Consider the following 24,895-nt stretch of genomic DNA (forward strand, 5'->3'; position numbering starts at 1 on the left):
ATAGTTTCGGCTCTAATGACATCTATTATATATGTTTTAAGTCTGCAGTGTGTTTTCAGCATGGAGCAATGGCGAGGACTTGCAGTCGCCATGCACTACTAAACAATATACAGATATGTTGGCGCCATCTACCGGCCGCTGTCAGCAGCGTCAGTGGCAGTTTCGGACTGCATGTGACATCTTAAATCGTCACACATACGTGTTACTCTCACACAAAGCAGCAGCCAAGTCGCTTTTACCTGATAATAATAATCAATCGTCCAGACAGTGGGTTGAACAAAGAAGTTCATTAATATTAAAAAACACAATGAAATTAATCTGAATCTCTAAAACCGCGCGCTCGACTTCTGAGATGATTACTAGTGGTTTCCTGTGTGCGCTCAATCGTTGTGTGGCTAACTGTCATCTCACAGGCATGGTACAATGTGCGCGCGGGCGCGCTTGTGTGACTCCGCGTGTGTGTGTTTGTGTGTGTGCGCGCGCACGCGTGCGGTCCGTTATTTTCCGGGTTGTGCTCGTCGCTGGCGGTAGTCTCTCTGCCTCAGCTGCCAGCTGACACTCGTGCTGAGGAGGTGAGGTCAAATTTGACCGTCTCTCCGTGTCTGTCTGTCCGTCCGTCTGTCTGCGAGAGAGAGAGACAGAGAGAGAGGCTGCTAACTAGCGCAGAATCACCATCATCATCATCATGGCGGATCAAGGCGAATCTCCGGCTCCTGTCCACCACCCGCAACCAGCGCTGCCAACCAGCTGGCCAATTACCAGGGAGTCGTACGAGCTGCAGGAAGTCATAGGTTAGTACCCGGGGATGCGATGAAGGCTACTTATATTATCACGGAAAGGCACGTACGGACCGGTTATCAGCTGTGAATGACGACGAGGGCCTACCGGCTTTTTCATATGCAGTAGCCTCCCGCAATGCTTTGCAATGCGGATGTTAACAAGTACATTTAGAGACTGCCGGTCTGTGGCAGCTGTGTCTGTGGCTCCATTACAACCGAATCAGCTTAAAGACTGCACGAGGCTGGAAATGTCACATTGTCTAAGTGCGTTATTAGTCGCGCGGATGGTGGAGACCTACTCCAGCGATGCCAGAGTATGGCACGTGTCCAGTTTATTAGCCATTACTAAAATCACAGATGTGGCTGTGTCAAAGCCACAATGTGTTATTTCAGCTGTGTTATCTGTGCTGGCACGCAAACAGAATTAAATAGCCCTTTACATCATCTCAAGTGGGCCATATTATAAATTCAACATGTTCCTAATGGAATAATAATGCAGCTTATTATTCTGTTTATAATATCAATAATAATTATTATTATAGTGGCAATGTAGGCCTTGTAGAACTGTTAATTTAATAATATTCAATACAACTTTAAGTTAGCCTACCCTGAATAAAAAACTGACAGACTCAACTCCTAGCAGGGCTAACTAACCATTACTTTTGTTAAGGATTAATCTGCTAAGGTTTAGCTTTATAAATGTCAGAAAAGAGTGAATGTGTGCATCATTTTTTCTCAGAACTCAAGAGCGACATCTTAAATTGTGCCTTTAATGTCCAATAAACAGTAAAAAACTCAAACTGTAGGATTTTCTTCCTGTAATTCGACTTTCCAGGAGTTTAAAAAGTTTTGTGTCCCAACAACAAGTCACAGATCGGGCAGTGTCAGTGTTGTCATGAATCAGTTCATTCTGGAAATATTGATTAGTAAATATAACAACAATGAAAATCTTAAATCCACTAACAAAGTGTAAAAGGAAGTGCCCTGAATATTTTTTGGCAAGTGCCTGCACTGTGCAGATGAGCTGACGAGTCCTATCATCACTGATAAGAAAGAGGACCACAGCTGTGTGCTGCTGACTGGGCTGTGTCAGTGGGACCCCCCCCTTCTCATAATCAACTAGTAAACAGTCAGATCTCATGTGCTCCCTTCTTCTTTTTCTTATCTGCCGCTAACAGTTGGCGAGCAGTATGCTGTGTGTCACAGCTTCCTGTGAACAACTTCGCCACCACTCCAGCGTGGCCTGATTTGTAATGAACCAAACAAACAGCCCAGGAAAAACATGTTGGAGAAACATGCTGCAGTCGGAGTCAGCTTATGCCGTTGCGTTGGTTGTGTTTCGGCCAGCGCACATGAAAGAAGAACACCGTAACACAAACACTAAAACTGAGGCGCAGAAGGCCAGTCCTGTAACGCCACAGAGGGATGCTCAGGTTCTGAGTTGTCTTCCAGCTGTGTGCGCGGTCTCTCTTTGCTCCTGTCCACTTTGTCACTGCTCTGTTGTGGCTGTGATTCCAGGCAGCGGGGCCACAGCTGTGGTACAGGCAGCCCTCTGCACCCCCAGACAGGAGCGCGTCGCCATAAAGAGAATAAACCTGGAAAAATGCCAGACCAGCATGGATGAGCTATTGGTGAGTACAATAAATGTGGGCTTATTTTCTCAGTGTGTGTTCACAGAGCGATTTTGTACCACTCTCTAATGCTGTACTACTACTTTTCCATCTGATCCATATTATTATTGTTCTGCGCAAGTCTGAATAATGACCTTCATTAATGCTCCTAAGAGGCTGTGATGTATCATTGCTGTAAGGTCGCATATACTGAGATGTATATCAATTTACTGATTCCTGTTACTATGGTTACCTATAGCATATTACAAAGAAAATGCCAGTTGTGAATGGAAGGCACTAAAATTCTGTCCAGTTTAGCATAATCTGACGTGTTGTTTCTCTCTCACAATAGAAAGAAATCCAAGCAATGAGCCAGTGCAACCATCCCAATGTTGTCACCTACTACACCTCCTTTGTAGTGAAGGATGAACTTTGGCTAGTCATGAAGCTTCTGAGTGGAGGTGAGCATCAGCTGCAGAGCTACATCGAGCCAAATCCTACATCTGGTTTGATGATACATAAATGTGATGATGTGGTTTCTACTTTAATCTGCTGATAGCTAGGCAACAGCTACCTGCTTTATAACTCACTTATACTGTTCTTGCCTCAAATGATGCATAAGAATATACTGACTCGCTACTGACTACGTTAATTACCGTCACATCATTCATCTGTATTTATATCTATTCTTTCATTTGAACCTTCATTGAACCAGGATAGGTTCCACTGAAACAAAAACAGACAATATTAGACGTATAGCATCCCGCAGTGCAGTACGAGCCGTGCATAGATAGATATCAGTTTAAGCACAGACATACCAATGAGTCTGTCTCCAGGTCTTTCAAAATGGATTCAAAAGCATTCAAAGAAATCAAATCATTGTGTTTTAAACCATTTTGCAATATTTTCCAGTCTGAGGGAATACCTAAAAGCCATTTTCCCAATCTCTGTTCAAACTCTGGTGCAGACAACACATGACAGTCCTGTGACTGTAAAGAGTACTGTCCAGCACTCTTCTGTGAAATATGGATATATGATATAGGATGAGAACAGGCCAAGAATAAAATGGACAACTGGAAGGAAACTGAAATGACTGCTGAAAAGTTTCATTTTTTCTTTGAGTCTTGCGTGAAATAATATAATTGAACAGAGCTACCTCATCAGCATTTCAAACAATACCTCCCATTATACATGCTAATAAAAAAATCAGATCTAAATCCATAAAAAGTATTTTTTTTTCTGCACAGTACTTTAGGCTTTAATGTATATTTATACAGAAGCAGCAGCACACTCAGGCTATGGTAAAAAAAAAACATCTGTTGTCCGATGATGTTTGTTTGCACATCCTTGCAGCTCTCTGTTGTGAAGGAATTACAGCAGTGATGTTACTCACCGTAACGCACTGCCTGTTATGTTTTACTGTTTCAAATACAACAAGCAGTGCAGCAGACGCTGCAATAATTCACGCCCGGTCGAAGGTATTGATCATGTAATGCAGCTGATTTGTGCTTCTCATTAATATGTGAAAAATTAACCGAATATCTGTGTTTTCTGTGGTGTCTTTTTAGGCTCTATGCTGGATATAATTAAGCACACAAGCAAAGAGGAGGACAGAAATCGAGCGCTAGACGAGCCCATTATTGCCACTATATTAAAAGAGGTCCTAGAGGGCCTGGACTATCTGCACAGAAATGGACAGATTCACCGGTAACTCTTCTCACATTTTAACTAACTAACAAGACTTCTAACTAAAGGTTTTATTTCAGTTTTTTATTAGTTTATTATAAGAATTATGAAGGTTATTGTAAGAGAACCTAGCAATAACTATCAGCTAAAATGTAGTTGTGTTTTTGGAAGATAAAACATTGTCACTCCACTGAATTAGGCCTGGATTATAGAGTTAACCAAATGGCTTAAGTTCTAAGAAAATGTCAAATTCAGACCAATTTGGTAATTGTATTTATTGACCAGCAGTGCAGTCATTGTGTTCTGTAAAGTTGTGCATTTCGAGGTCACTGAGAGGCAGGCTTAAACCTCTATCAGCCCCTTGGGCAGAGTTCCAGATGGTGGTGGGCGGTGGGACTTGTTTACACAGACAGAAGAATCAATGCTGCTCCACATGACTTTGTTGTTTGACTGTTTCTGTGTTTTGTTGACCTCAGGGATGTGAAAGCTGGGAACATACTACTGGGAGAAGACGGATCTGTTCAGATTGCAGGTGTGTTGAGCCTGGCTGCTGCTGCTCTGCAACACTCACACTTTTCTTTACTTCAGTAAGACTGAAAGCATGAATGTCTAAATGGTGGAATTGGATTCAAAGATTGGATTCATTCATGAAGAAAGTAATGCATATTTACATCATTTATTGTCAAGCATAGATCAAGCTGCTCTTACATGGGACTTGCATGGGTTTTGCAATTAGAGGTCTTCTGTGTGAGTTGTCAGTGAGAAACAGGCCTTCTCAAAGTCTGGACCTGGGTCTGCGTGCCGACCAAACAGCACATCAATCCAGACCCAGCCCGTCCTTCGTGTTATCAATAGGCTGCAATATGTGTTAAGTGTACCATTTTCTGTTTTTAATTAAATTTTGTATTGTTAGTTAGATGTACAGTGTAGCTGGAGATCATTCACAGCCATCCTGTCCCCAGAAGAATGGGCTTTTCATGTAGCCAATTTCCCCATCGTTGACATCGTTGTCATAGCAACTGCTGAAGAGCGTTGTGTGTTGTTGCTGCCGAGTTCACACAGTAACGTTACACCAGAGAATCAGCTCTGAAATTGCAGATACAGAACGTGTCTCCTTGTCTACAATACGCATTACCCAGTGTAAATGTAGTGAGAATTTGTCTGTGTGAGAAATAGATATGGACTAACTGTCTGAGCCTCGTCTGCTTCGGTTTCCTGCTGGCCCAATCACAAGAGATATGATGTTAATTAATTGATTTAATGTTATTTTGTTATCACCATTTTTTGGGAGTAAGTTTGAGAACCTCTGCTCTATCACATTGGTTAAAAACAGGATGAGATGATATCTGATATCAGATCAAACTTAATATCCCACCTTGTTGTAACATATAATATCATGTCAACAAAACACTGTATGTTGTCATTTTTGTGTGTTTGCTATAAGAGCCTTGAGTGCAGCCATGTTCCCGTCAACATACCCACTCAACATACGCACATTGTTTTTATTTATCCACGTTTTCAGATTTTGGAGTGAGCGCGTTCCTGGCCACAGGGGGGGATATGACTAGAAACAAAGTACGAAAGACCTTCGTGGGCACGCCATGCTGGATGGCGCCGGAGGTGATGGAACAGGTGAGTCTATCCCTATGCGTACGGAAAGGCAGCTATTTGCCAGAGCTTGCTTCTGCTGCACTTAGTGCTAATCCATTTCTTGATGTAATGCTATTAGCTGACACAGTTTAGACATGTTAACCACTTAAATCGCGGCATTAACATAAAGCTCCAGAGGCTTTTAAATGTATTTGATGCTACAGATTATTGTCATTTTATACCCACAGGTCCGAGGCTATGATTTCAAGGCAGATATATGGAGTTTTGGAATTACAGCCATAGAGTTAGCGACAGGCTCTGCACCCTATCACCGCTACCCCCCCCATGAAGGTGAGCTTTCTGGCTGAACTTATTGGCTGATAACTCTTTGCTTACTAAACCTTCTCTTAAATCAACTTGTTTCATTATTAGCAACACAAAATGCAGAGAGAACCCATTTTGACCTGAAATCAGGAAGCAATAAAGAATAAAGAGACAACCCCTTGTCTTGACTTTCCACAGCATTTCTTCTACAGTTTCTTGCTTTGAGTTTCTTTCCCCACCTCAAATTTTGTGAGTTGTTGCTGCTGAAAAGCGAAGGCATTTTTGACCATTTTTTTTTCTGTCTTTTTAGGTTTTAATGCTTACCCTACAGAATGATCCACCCACTCTAGAGACGGGTGTAGAGGACAAAGAAGTGCTAAAAAAATATGGCAAATCATTTAGAAAGCTAATAACTATGTGCCTTCAGAAGGATCCTGCCAAAAGGTTAGAGCCACATTCCATTTATCAACCAAACGTTTCAGCGAAGAGAGCTGATGCAATTTGTGGTCAATGAAAAGCACCTGATTAACATTCAGAGAGTGCTGTGTTGTGATGTGTTTTCAACAATTGTACTTTTCTTTATCTCTAGGCCTACAGCTGCAGAGCTTTTGAAGTGTAAATTCTTCCAAAAGGCCAAGGTATTTGTTTCATCTCGAATATTTGACTTGCCATCTTTGCGTGGTTTTGTTATAAATATTGTATTCATGTTTTTTTATTAGTTTCGGATTTTTATTCCTACATTGATGCATCAAACAACACACAGTATAAAAAGTCTGCAATGACGCTGTATTTATCACAATATACTATTGCAGAAACCATTGCAACAGAGAAAGGAGAGCTTAAAATTCAATTCTATATGTTCGTCTCTGTCTATCGATTCCTCTGTCACTGTGATTTTCTGGAAGTTTTATAGTTAAATTCATTGTATTTTCAATAATTTAACATAATGATAGTTCAGTGTGTTCTGATGTTCTGGTTCAGAGGAAGGAAAAGCTGTTAAAAAGCTCTTCCGAGTATCTGCAATGCAAAATAGAATAATTATTTGTGTCATCAGTGTTTGTATAATGTTAATTTCATGAGTTGGATTCAGAAGTAAAGTGCTGGAACCTCGCCACCTCGTTTTAGTCATTGGTCTAACTTTTCTCATTTTAAAAACAAAACGTTTAAACTTTCATCCACCTTTTGAACTTCAACCAATCCAGTTGACTTCTCAGACTTTAAAAACACAATCCATGAGGTTTTCTTGACTCACTTTTAGGTTTTTAAAAAATTGAATCTGTCAGTTCACTTCGTTTTATGATAATATTTTGATTCATTTTTTGATTTTTCTCTTGCAGAACAAAGAATACCTGGTCGAAAAGCTTTTGTGTCGTGCACCAAAGATTTCCCAGAGAGCGAAGAAGGTATGTTTACACAAGCATTCCCTGTAAGATAACTCAGTTATTGACTAAACATGAACAAATTACGGCTGGGATCGACTGAAGTATCCCTCTCCACCAGAGTGGTGCATTTACAGTCAACAGAAGCTACGCACTCTGACTTTCTTGTGCACCTCAAACGCTTCATGCACAACCTGTTGTGTAGATTATGTAAAAATATGGGCCACTGCAGCATAGGAGTCAAATGGCATTGATGTGCGGACAGTGGCTTCCAGTGCAGCTCCCTACACGTGGCACACTCAAGACAAACAGGATTAAATTAAGATTAGAGAGGTGCACATTATTGTTCAGTTTGCTTGCTCGGTTGCCCACTGGCCACAATTTAGCGGGCGGAAGTGCAGTTTTCAGGCACAGCTGATATTGGCTTCACATAACACTCCGCCTGGGTGGACAGGACAGAAATGGGAACGGAGGGCCACTGCCGGAGGGCAGAGTGGCCGAGTGGAGGGGTGGAAATTCACTGACTGGTCAGGAGTAAATGGAGGGCATAGTGGATAGCAGGGTTGTTACTGTGTATGACGTTAACATTTACGCACGGATGGGGCAGGGTGTCAATAAAGAGGAAGGCAACTGTTGTGGGTAATGTGGTAACCACAGGCATCTAGCAGTCATAACAATGAGTGGAAAGGTACTTGTTGCTAAATAGGTATGTGGATTTCCTAGATTAAACTCTGTCAGTACAGAGAATTATAGCCAGCAGTCGTCTCTGAAGCAAATTAAGATTGGATCTAAAATGATGACACGTGTACTTTTAAAGACTTTCTGCTGTGGAGCTATTTTATCCCCAAATGGAAATGACTGAATAAGTATATATTTATGTATGAATTAGCATTATATGTTAATTACATAATCACAACCAATTCCAAAAGCAGTTTTACAAAGTGTTCCTGAGTCCATGCAGTAACATCCTTCATACAATAGTGTGTTCTCAAAGTGGTGCACCTTGCTCCATCCTTGCTTGTTAACAACTGAGCCTTTCCAGGATGCTCCTGTCATCCCCCATCATGATACTATCACCTGTTACCAATCGACCTGTTTACCTGTGGAAACAGGTGTTTTTGGAGCGTTCCACATCTTTCCCAGTCTTTAGTTGCTCCTGTCCCGACTTGTTTGAAAGAATCAAAAATCAATGAAGCTGATGAGCTCAAACACTAAATATATTGTCTGTACTGCTTTTAATTGACTAGATGTCAAAAAGGATTAGCTAATGATCATATTCTGTTTTATTTATGTTTTACACAGTGTCCCAACTTTTTTGGAATCAGGGTTGTAGAAAAGTGTACAATGGACAACATGCACAGTATATACAGGGAGGTTATGTCTGATTCACTTGATAGCTTCAGTGGGTGAAACGTAGTATGAGCCGCAGAGCCAGTGTCCTTGTTTTCTGCTGAGTTGACCTACAGAGTCATCGACATTATACATTCAGCAAACATTAGCCAAAGCTTGCAGAGACCAGCAATACTGCAGAAACATTGTTATCTCAGGATGCTGTGACCTCTTTATATAAAGACCACGGTGGCCTCGCTCCCGAAAGATCTTGCCCAGTTACTCCCAAACCTCCTGGGTCAGCTCCTCTCGATGCACAACCACCTTCAGCCTCTTGAACTCTCTGAACTGCAGCTGCTTCTCTCTGTCCTTTTGCACCTCTATACCTTGTTCTTTGTCTGTAGGTTTTGTGGTATTCTGTAGTCATGGTAAACACAGGGAAGCACTATGAGGGTTTTAAAAGACAAGACTTAAAGCCCGACTTTACTCTTTAACCTCTCCTTGAACACACTCCGGTGAATGAAAAGGAGATGGCAGATCCTCCGGTCAGCTGTCACCAACAAAGTAATTTTATATGAATTACTTTATTTAATGAAAGGAGGGTGGAAGTCTTAAAATGATTTCCTCAAAAAAAGAAATATGTGAGGAGTAGAGGAAATTGCCTCTTACAGACAAACAAGAATTTGTTACAGCTTTGGCATTTGAAAATGAAAAAAAAAGAAATCACATTCAGACTCACTCAGTGTAAACTGCAAGCACATGTGAGTTGAGTGACCAGCAGAGGGCACCCTAACACCCACAATAGAGCCTCCCAATGAGAAAATTGGAGGATTTCTTGCTCAAAGATTAGACATTAGTGGCTTACAACCAATGTGGGCTTGAATTATTGATTTCCTATGTTTTGACACCCAGTGAAATAGACATGGATTGATATTGATTTCAAGTGTATGGTCCACTGCACAAATGTAGATGGAATACAAATTGAGCTCTGCGTGGATGCTTTCTGAGTTCTGATTTCAAGATACTGCATATTCTGCCTGAATGTGCACCAGTTTTATCCCCTGAAAAGCTCGATCTCAGCCATTCCCAACACTGTCACGTTCTCACCTGAATGTTTCTATTCATGCATTTACAGTGGGACGATTTTGTTTGGCTGCACATTCTGGGTGTTAGTCATGTCAGTCGTGTGATCATGAATGGCCACTGAGTGCATTGATCTGTGTCTGTTTTGCTCAAGGACCCCGAGCAGAACTGGGGGAGTCTCGGTTCTGTGTCAGGTTCGGAAAAAATCGCGGACACCAGCAGAAGGGTAGTGCTTCTTTAACTTTGTCTAAAGCTGGGGGAGTTTATATGACCCCGGTGCTGGTAGCTTGCAGTTTGTGTGCTGTCCCCTCAGTAACACTATACCTCACTCTGCTGGACTAGTCATTTGTTGCTTGCCTCACACACTCTTCCAGACTATAGAACTGCAACAAATTACAGTCCTTACCAGTTACTCTGCCATTCTTATGTGCTTTGTTGTGCTGGTTACATTTGCAGTTATAATACTAGTGGTATTTAACCAAATTGATGTCATATTGGATGTCACTCTTATTTTGCCTTTTCATATGATTTATAGCTTTCCCTTGTGCTGTGCTGTGCTTGTTGTGCTGTCCCAAAGCTGTGCCTACTAAACTGACACAAGCAACTATATGGTTTCTTAATGCAACAGGGGAATGTGAAAGGATTTTGAAGAATGTGTGTATATTTTGACAAGAACTTTGCCTACATTGCAGTTATGACTGTTAGATCATAAAAGACATTTTAAGCAATAATTTATTCCTAAAAAGTCTGCAGGGAAAAATGAATGTTTCCTGATAGAGGACTCTTATTCTCTTTGGGAACCACAACCAGCAGGCCTGATTGGTTTATATTCCAGAGTACGGTGGCGTATTGCTGCCATCTTGACAAAAGAAAAAAAAAGATCTGTTTCTTGTAAGAAAGTGAAAAATGTCTTGCTTTAATTAGAGTTTTTTTATTGTTTTTAAACTAGACATTTTATTATAACGGCCTCTAAAACCTGACGGACTCATCATGCATACAGGTTGTATTAAAAAAACTATGAATGATGTCATTAACATGAAGTGTGCTGGCTGTGTGTCTAGGTGAGGAGAGTCCCAGGCTCGAGTGGCCACCTGCACAAGACAGAGGATGGAGACTGGGAGTGGAGCGATGACGAGCTGGATGAAGGCAGCGAGGAGGGCAAGGCAGCAGTGAATCAGGGCCGGGTAGGTGAGACTCTGCAAAGGCCTCCTCAGTAACGAGTTTATGACACATCATTCGTCATCAAGAGTGTGTTTTAGATTTCCATGTGCATGGATATACAGACTTTGAGTTCTTAAGGTGTTGGCCATTATTGTTGCACATGATGTCTAACCTGTAATTTAAAGTGTTATGTAACTTCCCCTCCTTTGACCCTGCACATTCCTCCCTCCCCCCTGATCAGTCAGTGCTTTTTTGGATAGCAGATGGCTTATCTCTCGGAGAGCCTGTCATGAGGTCGCTGTAATGAGCTGGAAGATAGCTGCAAGGATTTGAGACAGGAGGAAGTAGACAGCTTTGATCAAAGAGCCCTTTGATAAATATCCCCAGCTTTAATGCGTGATGCAATAAATAATACGTTACCTAGAGTAATGGTTTAAGAAATAAGTTGTCACCGATAGTGTTTTTCAGGGATGTTTTTTTTAATCGATCTCAGGCTTGGTATTTTCAAGCAGCTGTACTGTTTTTGTCATAAAAGCTTTTTTCATAAAAGTAAAGAACAGGTTTGAGGTGACAGGCTGATGGGCAGATGGAGAAACAGACATGCAGGATATGAAAACTGAAAAATGCATTAAGGGTGGTCATTGCAAGGTTTTTGCTCTTTGACAAGCTGAAGAAGGAAATAATTATCATTGCTGCGTACCTGTGAATATGAAAATGTAAATGTGTGTAATTTCTTCCCTCCAGTCTCGAAGGGTCAAAGATGAGGCCAAAGATGTGAGTTAGCTCTTCCTCTCATACACCAGTTTTAACATATAGCTATATACATACATCTTTTTGTATTTTTGTCCCAGAAACAAATAAGCTGCATCCTTTTTGCTGCTGCATAATTTGCTAACTTGGCAGAGGGGCGTTTTTGGTAATACAGTTTTATATCCTGCTTGAGATGAAGCTTGCGTAAGATTCATGAACTCAATTATAAATGTTTATTTCGCCACACACATTTTTATGCAGTTTAATCAAAACAGCCAAGCACCTGTTTTAAACCGTCTGACAAAGCCAGCAAATTGCTCCTCATTGATTGTTTTGAATTGACTTTCCTGTGTTGTCTTTATAAGATGAGCTCTGATCTGATATTTACCAAGGATGTAATAGCATTTGCACAATTCTGCCTCTCATTTTGTTCCTCCCAGAATGAGGAGAATGCCAACAATGTCCCTATTGAAGGGTTGTCTATTCAGCATCCCCAGGTGAGGGATTCAGCAGCAGCACTAATTTGTCATGATTCAATGACCTTGATGCTACACTGATTGTTTGTGTTCCTTCACATCTATGCTGTGCATTCTGTACGTGTGTGTGTCTGTCTGTGCGCGTGTGTCCGCGGGTGAATATGTGCGTGCATGTGCGTGCATGTGTGTGTGTGTGTGCACATGGCCTCCTGGAGCTCCTGGATGCTCTCAGCAGTAATAACTCAGAGTAAATGGCTGTCTGCCTGACAGTGCCAGCTCAGTGCCTGGGTGTATCTCATCTAAAGACTCACTGCCATTGCAACCCATTTTCTAAGGCCATTGTCATTTTGAAAATGAGCCAAAGCAGTTTGAGGTGTAGTCTTGTGCTCCAGTAAGGAATTAACTGTGACAGCTACTCAGCAGCCATTTCTTACCTCTAATGTCCATTCTTTGCCACACAAAGAGCCCATTTGTAAGATGGTAGTGATAATGGTGATAGATCCTTACACAGTATACCTTTATATATTGTTCCTTTTCTTTTCCCATACAACTCCCCCTGCAGCGGCAAAAAATGGAAGACATTTTTCAGATAAAGCAACCCACATGAGCTCAGTGAGCGGTCACTGCCGCACACACTTGTGGTGTGTGTTTTCCGACCACATGTTCATCTTGCACACTTGCTCTGCGGTGCACGCTGTATGCAAAGCTCCTTCCTCTCATTCACAGAAAACAGTTTTGTCGGTCTGATCTCTAAGTCCGTTAGCGTACCATCATCAGCTGTTTTCTCACGCAGGTTGAACCGTATGAGGACACACCCTACATTCAAGGCGCTGTGAACATGGTACTACGGCTAAGGTGAGACAGATGTTTCTCTTCGCATCATTTTCTCAATCATCTGCTGAGGAAATCACTCATGGCGACACAGCTTTGAGAAGCTTTTTAAAGATTGCTGTGTCTGTGTAGTAAACTAGCTGATTTACAAATTACATTTCTGGGTGCATCGTCACTTCACTTTGTCCTTAACATGCAGGCTATTAATACAGCTAATGGTGGTCTTTGCCTGCTATGGAGGGGATCTGGCATTGCCACGGATCCCTTCACCTCCCTTTGTCTCACCGGTCGTGTTGTGGGGAGGAGAATGTTACAGTCCATTGGTTTTCTGGCTGTGCTCCACAGTCTGCTCTCCTCCTTTCAGAGCACCCTTTGCGTCTTGCTGTAGTATTCCAGTCATTGCTGTTTATGAACCCATTTTAATGGAAAAGTGGAGGCTTGCGACTCAGCGTCAGATTGATCAATGGAGACACTTCCCTGTTAGAAAACAACTAAACTTAGCGCCCTTTCACTTTAACGTGAGTAATAAGGGAACACAAGGCTGAGGTTCACATTACAAATAGCTTGTTTTTATCTCATATGCATCATATCTTCCCTTTTCTAATATGTGAACACATAGAGAGAGAGGGCATTTTGAGGGATTCAGCAGCAGACAGACAATGGTGCATTTTTGGACAGTTGAAAGTCTGCCTGTAGCTCCCTGATGAACTGGTTGCAGAGCACACTCTTGGTTGAGCAGACATCTGAAGGTCCCTCCCCAGGCATCCAGCACAGCACAGAAAGCCATTTTTTTCTGTGCTTACTAACAAAACAGTGGTCTGGATGCAACTGGAGAGGGCTAACTGACTGGTGGCTGGTGAATTAATCATTATCAACTAACAGTTTTAATGGTTTGGCCTTTTTTAGGTCCTCAGTTTCACTCTTTATCCATGGATTTAATGATGTTTGTTTGATCTGCGGGTTTTATGGCTCAAACACAAGAGGCAGATTAGATGTGGTTATTAATACTACAATTACAACATAAACTTTCGCTGCGGCTCTTTTTAAATGTAAAAATACTGTTATCCTGGTAATCTTAGAACGAGCTCGTAAAAATGTGTCAAAGGAGGGTCGTGCAGCAAATGTATTAATTTCCACAGAGAAATGCATTCGCTGTGTTTAATATGATCCCAGCTTTAGCCTGTCAGCCCGTCAGCTCGAAGATTCAGTATTAGAAATGCAGACATGTGATGGATGACATCTTACATGTACGTCCATAGAGCTTGATGACATTTTTTTCCCTAGAAATATGAGGCTTTCAAATGCCCGTACATGCCCTGGTAGATTACCAGAACTTCATTATCCCTCTTCTTTGACATGCTCTGCAGTATGACATAGGGGATGTGTTAATGGTGGGATTTTTACATTATGCTTTTCTAAACCCGAAAAGATGCACTTGACAGATTATGTTAAATGTAGCAGGAAGATATGTGAAATCTTGTGAAAGGGTGAATAACATAAGCCCCCTCCTTGTGCACAATTTTTAGAGCGTTTTGCTTTATTTTGAATGGGAAGTGCGAGGGAGCAGCGAGGAAATGCTTCTTTAAGAGAATATTGACTTTTTGAATTGTTGAGAAGGATTTGGCTGGTATGTTTTAAAGTGAATCAGCACAGAAGGTCTTATAAGATGAGAGACTGCATTCATATTTTGGGATTTTCTTTAGCTGTGTTCCTATGTTTTGGGGGCAGAATAAGATATATTTATATATTTATTCATATTTATTATTACAAGTAGTGCAAGGCTGCATTAGAAGTGGGGTGATGAAATGAAAGATTTGCTTGGAATATCAGTGGAAAGCAGGCAAGTTTGTTTTTGCTGGGCCTCAACGTAAATCCAAAGAGGACTGCTTTTTAAAACCTGGATCCTGAGGTCAGCGTGTCGGGTAAAATATTATACTAAGATCTGGATATGCTGGCAAAAAACAGGTCAATAAAACCCTAATTGTAAAATATTGTGGTCCTTCAGAATTTGTGAACGATTAAAGTTAAATAGTGAATCCATGAAAGTAATTGCATTTGAGAGAGCAAAATAAACAGCTAATTGGTCTCCACTCTCAACTAATAAGGCAGTTTAGCTGATTAGCATGAGTTTATGGTAATACGATCCCCTCAGTAGCAGAGACTGGGGAACAGCAGCAGCATGATTGGATTTTTGTCAACATTTTGCTTGGATCTCATTCAATCTTTTTACAAAGGCACTGAGGTCTCCTGAGAATGCTATTGTCAGCAGTTTGAAGGGGAAGTTCAGACTTGCATAATATTCTTGCTGTTGGTGCAATGTCATTGGATCTTGAATAGCCAAAATAGCACAGATGCAAATTGATTTCACTGAGCAGTTCAGCCCAGAGGTGACATTTCAATGTTTTTTTTTCTAAAGGTTCTTCTTCATAAAGGGTAACTAGAATCTGACAAATGTCAGGCTAGCTTCTGAAATATATTCTTAATGAATTTTAGGGAGACAGTAGTGCCTCTGATGTCACCATGAAGTTGGGTTTACAGCTTGCTGCCAACTTGTCAGTTTGAGACAGATAGATCCCATCCACCTCTGCACAGGCGTCTCACTAGGTGTCACTAGAACAATAACAAGGACATGATCCCCTGTTGGCTATCCACCCTTGGCTTGTTATATGATATATTTTTGGGTTTTAGCCTGTTAGTTTGTTTCCCCTGGGCTCTGAGAAACTGTGACTGGCATATTTCACAATTTTTCACAGCCCTAAAGGGATGATCAATTAACTGCAAAAAATGCTGTAATTATCAGATAAATCAGTAATGGAAATAATGAAGTGTTGCTTTGTTTTATAGGTCTATAATTTGCTTGAAAGAGAAACAATTTAAACCCAAGTAAATGCGTAGTTGGTGGTCATTCGTTTTTGGAAACCGCATTCTTAAAATTTGTTGAACTTTAAGTTTGCCTCTCGGTAAATGTTACATTCTGCATGTGCAGCTGACCTGCTGTTCACTGACTGAGAGAGTCTCTAGGTTGCGGTAGCAATTAGCTTGAATTAATTAATCGAAAGCCTAGAGACTGAACACTGTCTAAATTTTCCTATAATTAATAACAACCATGGTTCTTTCCAGGAAGGTTCTGGGAAATTATGGAGCTGTAAGCGTTAGTTGTTTTTCACTGCGCAGTACTATGTATTTAAATTTTCTGTATGAAAACTGAATCCAATTTTAATAAGTGGATAAAATTAATTACATTTTTCTTTTTATGTACATTCAGCCGTGCTATTTGTTAAGATATGAGCTGTGTGTACTTTTTCGGTCATAGCAGTGGATTCTCTCCTCACATACATTGACTGTGTTTGTCAGTATGTGTAAAAAGACCCTTCCTACCTGTCAGTGTGGCGTACAGTTTAGAATAAAACTATGTAGCCTCAGAGAGGCATCTGTTTGTTGGCCTTGGCATCGTAATGTGTTGCATTTTTCTGTGATATATCTACATTTTTCTTATCTTGAAATAGCAGTCGGCACCACTGTCAGTAGCCTCTGTGACAGCCAACGATGCGGGGCTGTAATGTGTTTGGCTGACGAACACCACCAAATGTACACGTGGGGGCTTTTTTTTCAAGTATTGCCTCATAGATTTTCCTTTACAGTCTTATGTTTGCCATTGAAATCCATAAAATCATTGACCTCAGTAGCGAGAAAGCAATCTGTCCACTTCAGGATCCCACTGTATCTTTTTTTCAAAATAATGCGTCATAAACCTGCCATTGTCCGGTGGGATTATACAGTCAACACACATATGCAAGTTAGTTCACTGTGTGTCAGGAATATAAAAGCGGTTGGTGGGTGAAATGCTTATTGTGCTGCAGTTGGACAGTAAACTGTGAGAGTGCTGTAACGTCATGGCAGTGTTCAGTGTACTATATTTGGCTAATCCCAAAGGATCCTGACGTGGTCTGATAGAACACTTTCTAAACTCTGTTGGTTTTCTACAGAGGGGGCGATCTTGGGCACGGTTTGGTCAGGGTTATGATCCTCTGACGTACATGTTGCCTCACCTCGGCAGTGTGCACCCTCTGCTTCCACTGCTGGGAATAGAGATGTTGTTTACATCCATCTGCTTCACCAGAGTTTTTACCTTGTTTTTTTCTTTTTCCACTGTAGAAAAATTAGGCTTTGCTTACATTTGTGTTTAATTGTGGCTGTAATCTCATCAGAAATGATGGTCGTGGGCTGGCTGTGTGATTTATTTAACTAGACTACAAACCATATTAATCCTCTTCTACTGCGATTCCCCCGCCACAAGTTTTAAAGACAGATTTCTAATGCGAGTGATGTAAACGGATGCAGGCTATTGCTGCAAAGAGGCTGGAAGGCACATTTCATTAATGCAATCAAACTATGTAACATTTTACTGCATTTTACTCTAAAGTCAGGTTTACTTCTAATCTTCACACAACAGAGAATCCGAACAGGTACAGTGGATGCACACAGACGAGCAAACGCCAACATTTTCTGCACTTCTTTGTGTAGTTTTGAGAAAAGCAACTATTTTGATATTTTCTTTTCAACTCCACAGTATAATGTATGTCTCAGTGGATGCAGCAGGTGTCAGGTATGCAGGAGAAACAGTTAGACAGCTGTTACCTTCGTGCCGCTCATTATGTGGAAAACTACTGAGACATGTCCTCTGTCTTTCTCTATAGTTGGTTCATCCACAGCTACGGCACATTTTCCCACAGGTGCTCCGCTTTTTGTGGAAAACCACAATATGCAATTTGTTCAAAGCATCTCTTCTAAGTGAGGGAAAAGTCACATTCAATATAATCTCCATTACTTTTCACAGCAACTCATTTACTCAGTCATCGTGTTAGTTACTTGAGGAACAGCTATTTACACTTGCTGTATGTAAACAGTGGATCAGAATGAATGTGCAATGTGAAAGGGGTCGTTTTAGTGCCTTTCAGCTCTTGTTTTGGTTTTCCTGCCAGCAACATGACTGTTTTAGCTCATTACTAGTGCTGTTTTCAGCGAAAACAGTAGTGAACATTGTGGAGCAGCTAGAGATCTCCATTTTTTTTTCCACTTGGACGAAATCTTGTTCGCCTGCTCTTCATCTGAGCTGCTTCTTGCTGTTTTTGTTATTTTCTTTTTGGGAGAATACATGTCTTTTGTTTTTAGTCTGGATCTGGATATTTTTATTAGGAGCTATTAGAGACCAAAAATAGAGTTTCGAGGAGAGTGAACACAAACATGACTACAAATGCGCCACCGTTTGCTAACATGATTGCCATATCAATTTTATAAGTTGATAGTATGTCAGTGTTGTGTATTTACGACTTGTATCTGCTGCCCCCAAGTGGTCAAATCATCAATTGCTGCAGGTTTAAGGACAACAATCTCTACATTGTGCTTGTCTCTGCTGCCTTTAAATGTTGCCCCTTGTTTTTGCTGCCAGAGGAGACCCATAGAAGATAAGATAAGATAAAACTTTAATCCCACGCCAGGGAAATTAAATTGTTACAGCCAGCGAAGTATAAAAAGAGAGGCATAAAAAGATCAAGATATGTGCAATATTTGAAGAATACTGTTGCCAATATTGAATTGCACATGAGTCAAATATGGATAATAAATACAGTGTTTGAACTATTGCATGGTAGAAAAAATATACAACACTTGCGATATGATGCAAATTGTGTCATATTGTACAAGATGTAATGGATCTGAGCATATGTTAGCAATATGAGCATATGTTAGCAAACGCTAACATAATTATGCGTAAACGCTACTGTCAACAGAGAGCGCTACAACACATTTAAATCTGACGTTACACATACTACTTGTTCAGTCACACCCTTTTGTCTCTCCTTTCAGGAACTCCAGAAAGGAGCTGAATGACATCCGCTTTGAATTCACCCCTGGGCGAGGTACGAGCTCTGCCTGTATGGATTTGAATGTGCTATTCCCCCTGTGATAACATCTTCAGGCACTGTGAATTCTTGTGTGTGTAATGGGTAATGGCAGTGTTTGTGCTCATGACAGTATCTAATTCAATATCTAACACAATTACCCGCTAAGTGGAATGTCGCAGACCCAATATTTGTCATGTTGTTCCTCCACAAGACACCGCTGATGGCGTTTCCCAGGAACTGTTCTCGGCCGGCCTGGTCAACGGGCACGATGTTGTTATTGGTAATGTTCCACCTCTTTATTCTGGTAAATTGTGTTGTCTGAAAACATACTCATCTAAGCCCATTTATGTACCATAAAACATCACTTAGAGAGACTTTTATAAGAATTGCTATTATCAGAGATGGACATTTATTTCATTCATTACATTTCCACAGAACTGTTGAAATTGATAGAAAGAACTTTTTTTGCATCTGTTTTGAAAATACACAACAACATAGCTAAAGTCTAAAAATGGCATGGAGCTGATCACATAAGATATCATATTTTTCCAGTGTTGATACCAACCCTAGATTTATTGTCCACTGTTGCTCAACATGTACTTAAATTGAAATCTCGTTTGATATTATTTGAGCACCGTGTTGTTGTTTGCCCTCTGCATCACAGTTGCTGCTAACCTTCAGAAGATTGTAGACGACCCAACTACCTACAAAGTATTGACCTTTAAGCTGGTGAGTTTCCACATGATTGATGGTTGATGACACCCTCTCGGGTTTGTCCTGGCTGACACTGTCCAGCCACAAACAGCCTGTTGATGAAAGGCTCAGTGAGGAATGTGAAAGCTGGAGTTATTAGAGCAAACAAACCAAGTAGCTTCAGCGTAAAATGTTTTGTCGGTGAAGGAGATGGGAGCTGTTACTGGACTCTTACCCTCGATGATTCTAAATCATTTCTTGCATATTATATATAGATTTTAGTATGTTGTTAATAAAGTTATGTCGACAGAGTGAAGAAAGCATAACTCAACCGCAAGAGCACTCAGATGCACGGCATGCACACTGGAGATATTATATGAGCAACAGCAAAGCAGAGCTGCTACTTAAATATCTTGGAATGTGCTGCTGTATTCAAAGTAAACATTGCATGTTTAAATACAAATACATTTAATTCATGTTGAGTTTTTGTGTAGGTGGACATGTCCAGTCATAAACTAGCTCGTATTTACTGGCAAGAGCGCTGCCAAAAAAGGCTCTGATGGCGTTTTTGCCTCAGGGTTTTTAAAGATTTTTTTTGATATTGAGCATCTTCCAAAACTGCGTACGATCCAATATCTATTTTTGTTATATGTTTGTTCGTGTAACACAGCTGCATAATGTCGATTTAGCCCACAGGAAGCTCACATAAAAATGATAAAGTCATAAAAATATGTTTCCCAGCTGAACAGGTCTGCGTCAGGGAAATATACCTCTTATCACAGCTTTTCTTCAACGGCTTTCTATAATATTTTGCATTATGTCCCATTGTGTTCTGCGTATTATCTGTGGAGAGGAGTTATGGGATTTGGACAACCTCTCCTAATCTCATGCATGGAAGCATGAACAAAATACTGAAGGTCAAACACGGTTTTCAACCAACAGCAGTGCTGTTTCCCTTCTGCTGTCAATCAGCGATGCAGCTTGTTAAATGATAATTGAAAACTCTGGATGCAGTTTATCTGTTTGTTCGCTCTACGGTTCACCTGTGGGTCACTCATGAGCACAGTGATGTTTACATGAAGTCTGCACGTCATCCAGACTCATTTCGTTACTTCATGTGGAAAGAGGACAGAGAAAGACTTAGTGCATGTTGCATGTTCCACTTTAAGAGGTCACCTTTGTAAGACTGTTAGAGAAAACAAAAGCCCAAAAATATTAAGCATTAATGTCATTCCCGGATTTGACAAAGAATATGTAAATGATGTTTTATTGACCTTTCTGTATTTGTGGGTAAACAGCATCTGCGCTTTGGGTCACAGTGCTTTACACCGTGACCTTTCTGCCATGTTGTCCTCCTCAGCAGCCAGTGAGCGCTGCAGGTGGAGCAGTCTCTGGAGAGGCAGAGTGAGGGCAGTGCTGGGCACACCGTGGAGATATATGGACATGCCTCCATTTCCATATGTTAACTCTGCTCCACTGCGGACGGTGTAAAAACTGCCTTTTCCGAGCCAAGAGTTACGAGTGCGGTGTCACAAAACCCAGGGAGTGAGAATAATTACCCTCACTGCGGGAACAGTTTGTAACACTTTATGCTGACAATTTATGGTGTGGGTGGCACTAGAGAGACTTTATGACTTAAACTGAGCAAGAGGTCACTGTAGACTCACTGTTTTCATCACAGTCCCTCCGTGTTTATCAGACAACTGCAGAGGTCTCAGACCCCCAGGGAGATGGAGTCTCTCTCCCCGATCAGGTGTGAATTGCTTGAGACCGGTGGGTTTTAGGCCACCCATTCACACTGGCTTTTCCACAGGAGGAGAGCTGATGAAAAAGAAAAACACTCTGGTTTTCAGGGAACACAAATCTAAATGCTTTCTGCCTTTAATATTGCCTTCATGAATAGCATCCGAGCAGCCTGAAAATTGGGCTGAAGTCAGGGGCAGGAAGGTTGAACCGTTAGTAAAATAAATATTGCGCTTTGTGACTGGGAGCTGTTGAGATCAGGGAGGTTGTACAATATGGCCAAAAGTATGTGGACAACCAAAGGTAGTATAAGCTTTCCCAAGCATCACACCCGTGGGTGAAATCCTCTCATTCCAAAATTATAGGCAATAATATGCTGCTAAAACAGCATCTGCTCCTCTGTAAAGGCCTCCAGTCAGATTTTGGAACCTGGCAGCGGGGCTTTGTTCCCATGGGCAGGGGACAGATATTGGGTGATAAGGCCTGGCTCGCACTCAGTGTTCCAGTTCATCCCAAAGGTGTTGGTTGGGATTGAGGTCAAAGGCTTAGTGCAGACCAGTCAAGTTCCAATTCCTTATAGACTATTGTCATGTTAAAACTGTCTATAGTCTTCTTCAAACTGTTGCCACAAGGTTAGAAGCTCCTGTTGCCTAAAATATCCTAACATGAACTATACTCTCACGTGTGATGTCCTCTCATTGGAACTAAGGGGACCAGCCCAAACCGTGAAGAGCAGCCTCTGATCAAAAGTCACATATTGTGGAGATGTTACATAGAGTCTGATGATATTCATGTATGTTTCAATGTGTACAAACTACATAAGGATCAAGGCACTATGACTTTAATTTAATTTTTTTTTTTCACATTTGATCCAGCTGCATAATAAGGATGCTCTGATAGACTGCAGCAGAAATGAGCCAATACTGACCTTATTAAACAGAATGGGTATTGACCAGATGTGACTCACCCTGCTGTTTCTTACTCACTGTTGTTATAAAATTGAAAGAGTGCAATTGTACAAACCTTCTAGGGCACTATAATTAACATTTGCACAGTCTGAAAAGATTTTTGATGTGAACGTCTCCATTTATAGTTAAAAAAGAAGGCTGGCGATATTCTGTATTTTTCTCACTATCAACAAATCCAGTGAAAAGACCAAAATCAACAATGTAGTCAGGGTTCATGCATCTTATAAGGAGCACAATTCAAGCACTTTCAAGGAACTCACAACAAACATTTTCAGGCTTTCAAACGTTTAGAAAGCATCTAGATTTTTACTATAAATGCAAGGACGAAAAATTAAGTTTACAGAATTCCTTCACACCCACATCAATCAATGTGTATTGTCACTTTTTTTAGTTAAAATTAAGCATTTTCTAAACTTTAGAGACTTTGCACAAACCCTGGTTAGTCCATCTCTCAGTGCCTTTCCTGTTTGTGCCGCTCAGGCCTAAACCCACTGTTTCCTGCTAATACACTGCAGCTGTTCTAGAGATTTTGCAGGATTTGTTCTGTTGATGGAGAGTGTGAGGATGCAAACTAGCCCCGCTGACCCCTTCTTCCTCCTCATGCAGGCGTCCGGGTGCGACGACACGGAGATCCCGGACGAGGTGAAGCTGATCGGCTTTGCACAGCTCAGTGTTAGCTGATGCCCTCTTCATGCCTGAAGCAGGTGAGACAGGGGAGACAGTTCAGGGCAGACAGACTGAGGAACACACCACCACTTACTGCAACAACTTTCCCAACACCCTCCCTAAAAAAGTCACTCCACCTTCCCTCCTTCACTCCTTTTCACCTTCCCTGAGGCCAAGCTCCGCCACCGCCCCGCCTACACCTCCTTGGCGCCGACTTCCCTGCTCACTGTCCCCTGACCTTTACCCTAACAGCATTCCACCGCCTAGCGCACAGACCGGGATCAGGATAAAGCCCAGGAACCTAAAGATGTACTCAGGTGGTGACATAAGGTGATTAAGATGTAGCTTTGAATGTTTTATTTATATTTCCTTTTTCTCCGTTTCGTTTTACACCACATTACCTTTGTGTTCGGCACAGCTCTCATTATTTATTGAAATGAGACGGTATTTTTATTTTGTTTCTCACGCTGTTTTGTTGCCACAGTGAAAACAAATTTGCTTTGACTAGCATCTCACAAACCCACTCATTTGTGATGTTTCCCTGAGGTCTTTGTCAGAATGTAAGATTTAGTTAATTTATGGAGAAAAGCACATTTTCATAATAACATAATGAATGTCTAAAAAGAGAATGAATTGTATTTCTGTGTCAAGACCTGTTTTACATTGACAAGAAGGGAAGCCTTTGCTTGAGTGTGCAGAAAACAAAAATGAGACCTGGATGCTACTGTGTATAATTTGCTGCTCTTGACAGTGCTAATGCTTCAAAATGTTAGAGGTGCCTTGTTCATTTTTCTGTGCCTAAGATAGTCAATGAGTGAGACCACACAAAGAGCAGAACCTGCTGATTACCATTTCATAAATGTATTACTATTACAGCAATGACACAGTTCAAGTCAAGTATCTAAATGAGACAAGCTACGATGCACTTTTGGGCTGAGTGTGTGCACCCGACAAGCAGATGCTTAGCCCCTGGAGACAAGTTAACGTGTGCTTCTGTCACCAGACAAATAAAACATAACACAACCTTCAGTCAGTTAATCTGCTCTGGTTGACGTGTATTCAGATGCCAGGTTAATAGGCAAAGCCACAACAGTTTCATTTTCTTGCTCTGTCCTGCTGCACTACAAAACCTTTCATTCCCAAAAAATATAGTAATTTCTGAAATGTACTGTATGACAATGCATCTGAGGATGAAACCAAAAGGCAACTATTGAAAGGGTGACGAGCCATTTGTTTGTCCAAACAAGTCCAGTAGTACTAAATTATTTTTAAGTATTGAGGTGGTAAATATTAACTTCTACTAAATTCTTTATTATGAAGTAATTTATTGTGTTTTTTTATGTACAGTATGTGTACCATTTCAGCATATTACCCCAGTTCCCTCTCTGTAATCTGTAAAATTTCTGACGAGGAGCAACAATAAAGAATTGATATTATTTAGAAAAGGTGTGGAGTATTTACTATTAACTCAGTGTCGTGATATACTCGAGTATAACTTGATACCACATGCACTAAAACTTAAAAGATGGATTTGTGGAGGTTTGGCCACAAAAGGCCAACGTCCAACTGTAAATTTTCCTTCAGTTTTATTTATACAGCCCAATGTCACAAATCCCAAATCTGCGTCCCCGGGCTTTACACTCTGCACAGCATATGACAGCCTCTGTCCTTAGAGCCTTGATTTGTGTAAGAAGAAGCTGCCTGTAAAACCCTGTAACAGAGGAAACATTAAGAAACCTCAGGAAGAGCCCCAGCGGAGGCATCCTTCTTCCAGGATGGTCAGACACGCAACACTTTTCTTTCTGCTTTTGAGTAGGTCTGGCGACGGTGTGGAAAAGAAATCCGGGACTGTGTTTAAATTACTTTAAAATGCCACCAAATCATTTTTGAAAGGAGAAACATTTTTCCTACAAATGAAAAGTTG

At 41.0% G+C, this 24,895-nt stretch overlaps 1 protein-coding gene across 1 annotated transcript; it reads left to right on the forward strand.

Annotated features, from left to right (window-relative positions):
- Positions 1-401: 401 nt before the first annotated feature.
- Positions 402-24,357, forward strand: stk39 (serine threonine kinase 39). Its single transcript, XM_041950486.1, has 19 exons — positions 402-791; positions 2,298-2,410; positions 2,742-2,850; positions 3,958-4,096; positions 4,552-4,607; positions 5,598-5,707; positions 5,914-6,013; positions 6,298-6,433; positions 6,579-6,627; positions 7,327-7,392; positions 9,935-10,006; positions 10,842-10,964; positions 11,686-11,715; positions 12,132-12,188; positions 12,961-13,022; positions 18,864-18,916; positions 19,113-19,181; positions 19,566-19,630; positions 22,912-24,357. The coding sequence occupies exons 1-19, from the start codon at positions 686-688 to the stop codon at positions 22,984-22,986; spliced, it is 1,590 nt and encodes a 529-aa protein (XP_041806420.1). The 5' UTR covers positions 402-685; the 3' UTR covers positions 22,987-24,357.
- The last annotated feature ends 538 nt before the right edge of the window (positions 24,358-24,895 follow it).

This window comes from Chelmon rostratus, chromosome 13, assembly GCF_017976325.1.
Source record: "Chelmon rostratus isolate fCheRos1 chromosome 13, fCheRos1.pri, whole genome shotgun sequence".
NCBI lineage: Eukaryota > Metazoa > Chordata > Actinopteri > Chaetodontiformes > Chaetodontidae > Chelmon > Chelmon rostratus.

Excerpts from the sequence above, each read along its gene's own strand:
- stk39 (XM_041950486.1), top strand. The coding sequence starts at position 686 with ATGGCGGATCAAGGCGAATCTCCGGCTCCTGTCCACCACCCGCAACCA. Across the intron at positions 6,014-6,297 it reads TCACCGCTACCCCCCCCATG|AGGTTTTAATGCTTACCCTA; the intron begins AAGGTGAGCTTT and ends TTCTGTCTTTTT. Across the intron at positions 19,631-22,911 it reads AAGTATTGACCTTTAAGCTG|GCGTCCGGGTGCGACGACAC; the intron begins GTGAGTTTCCAC and ends CTCCTCATGCAG.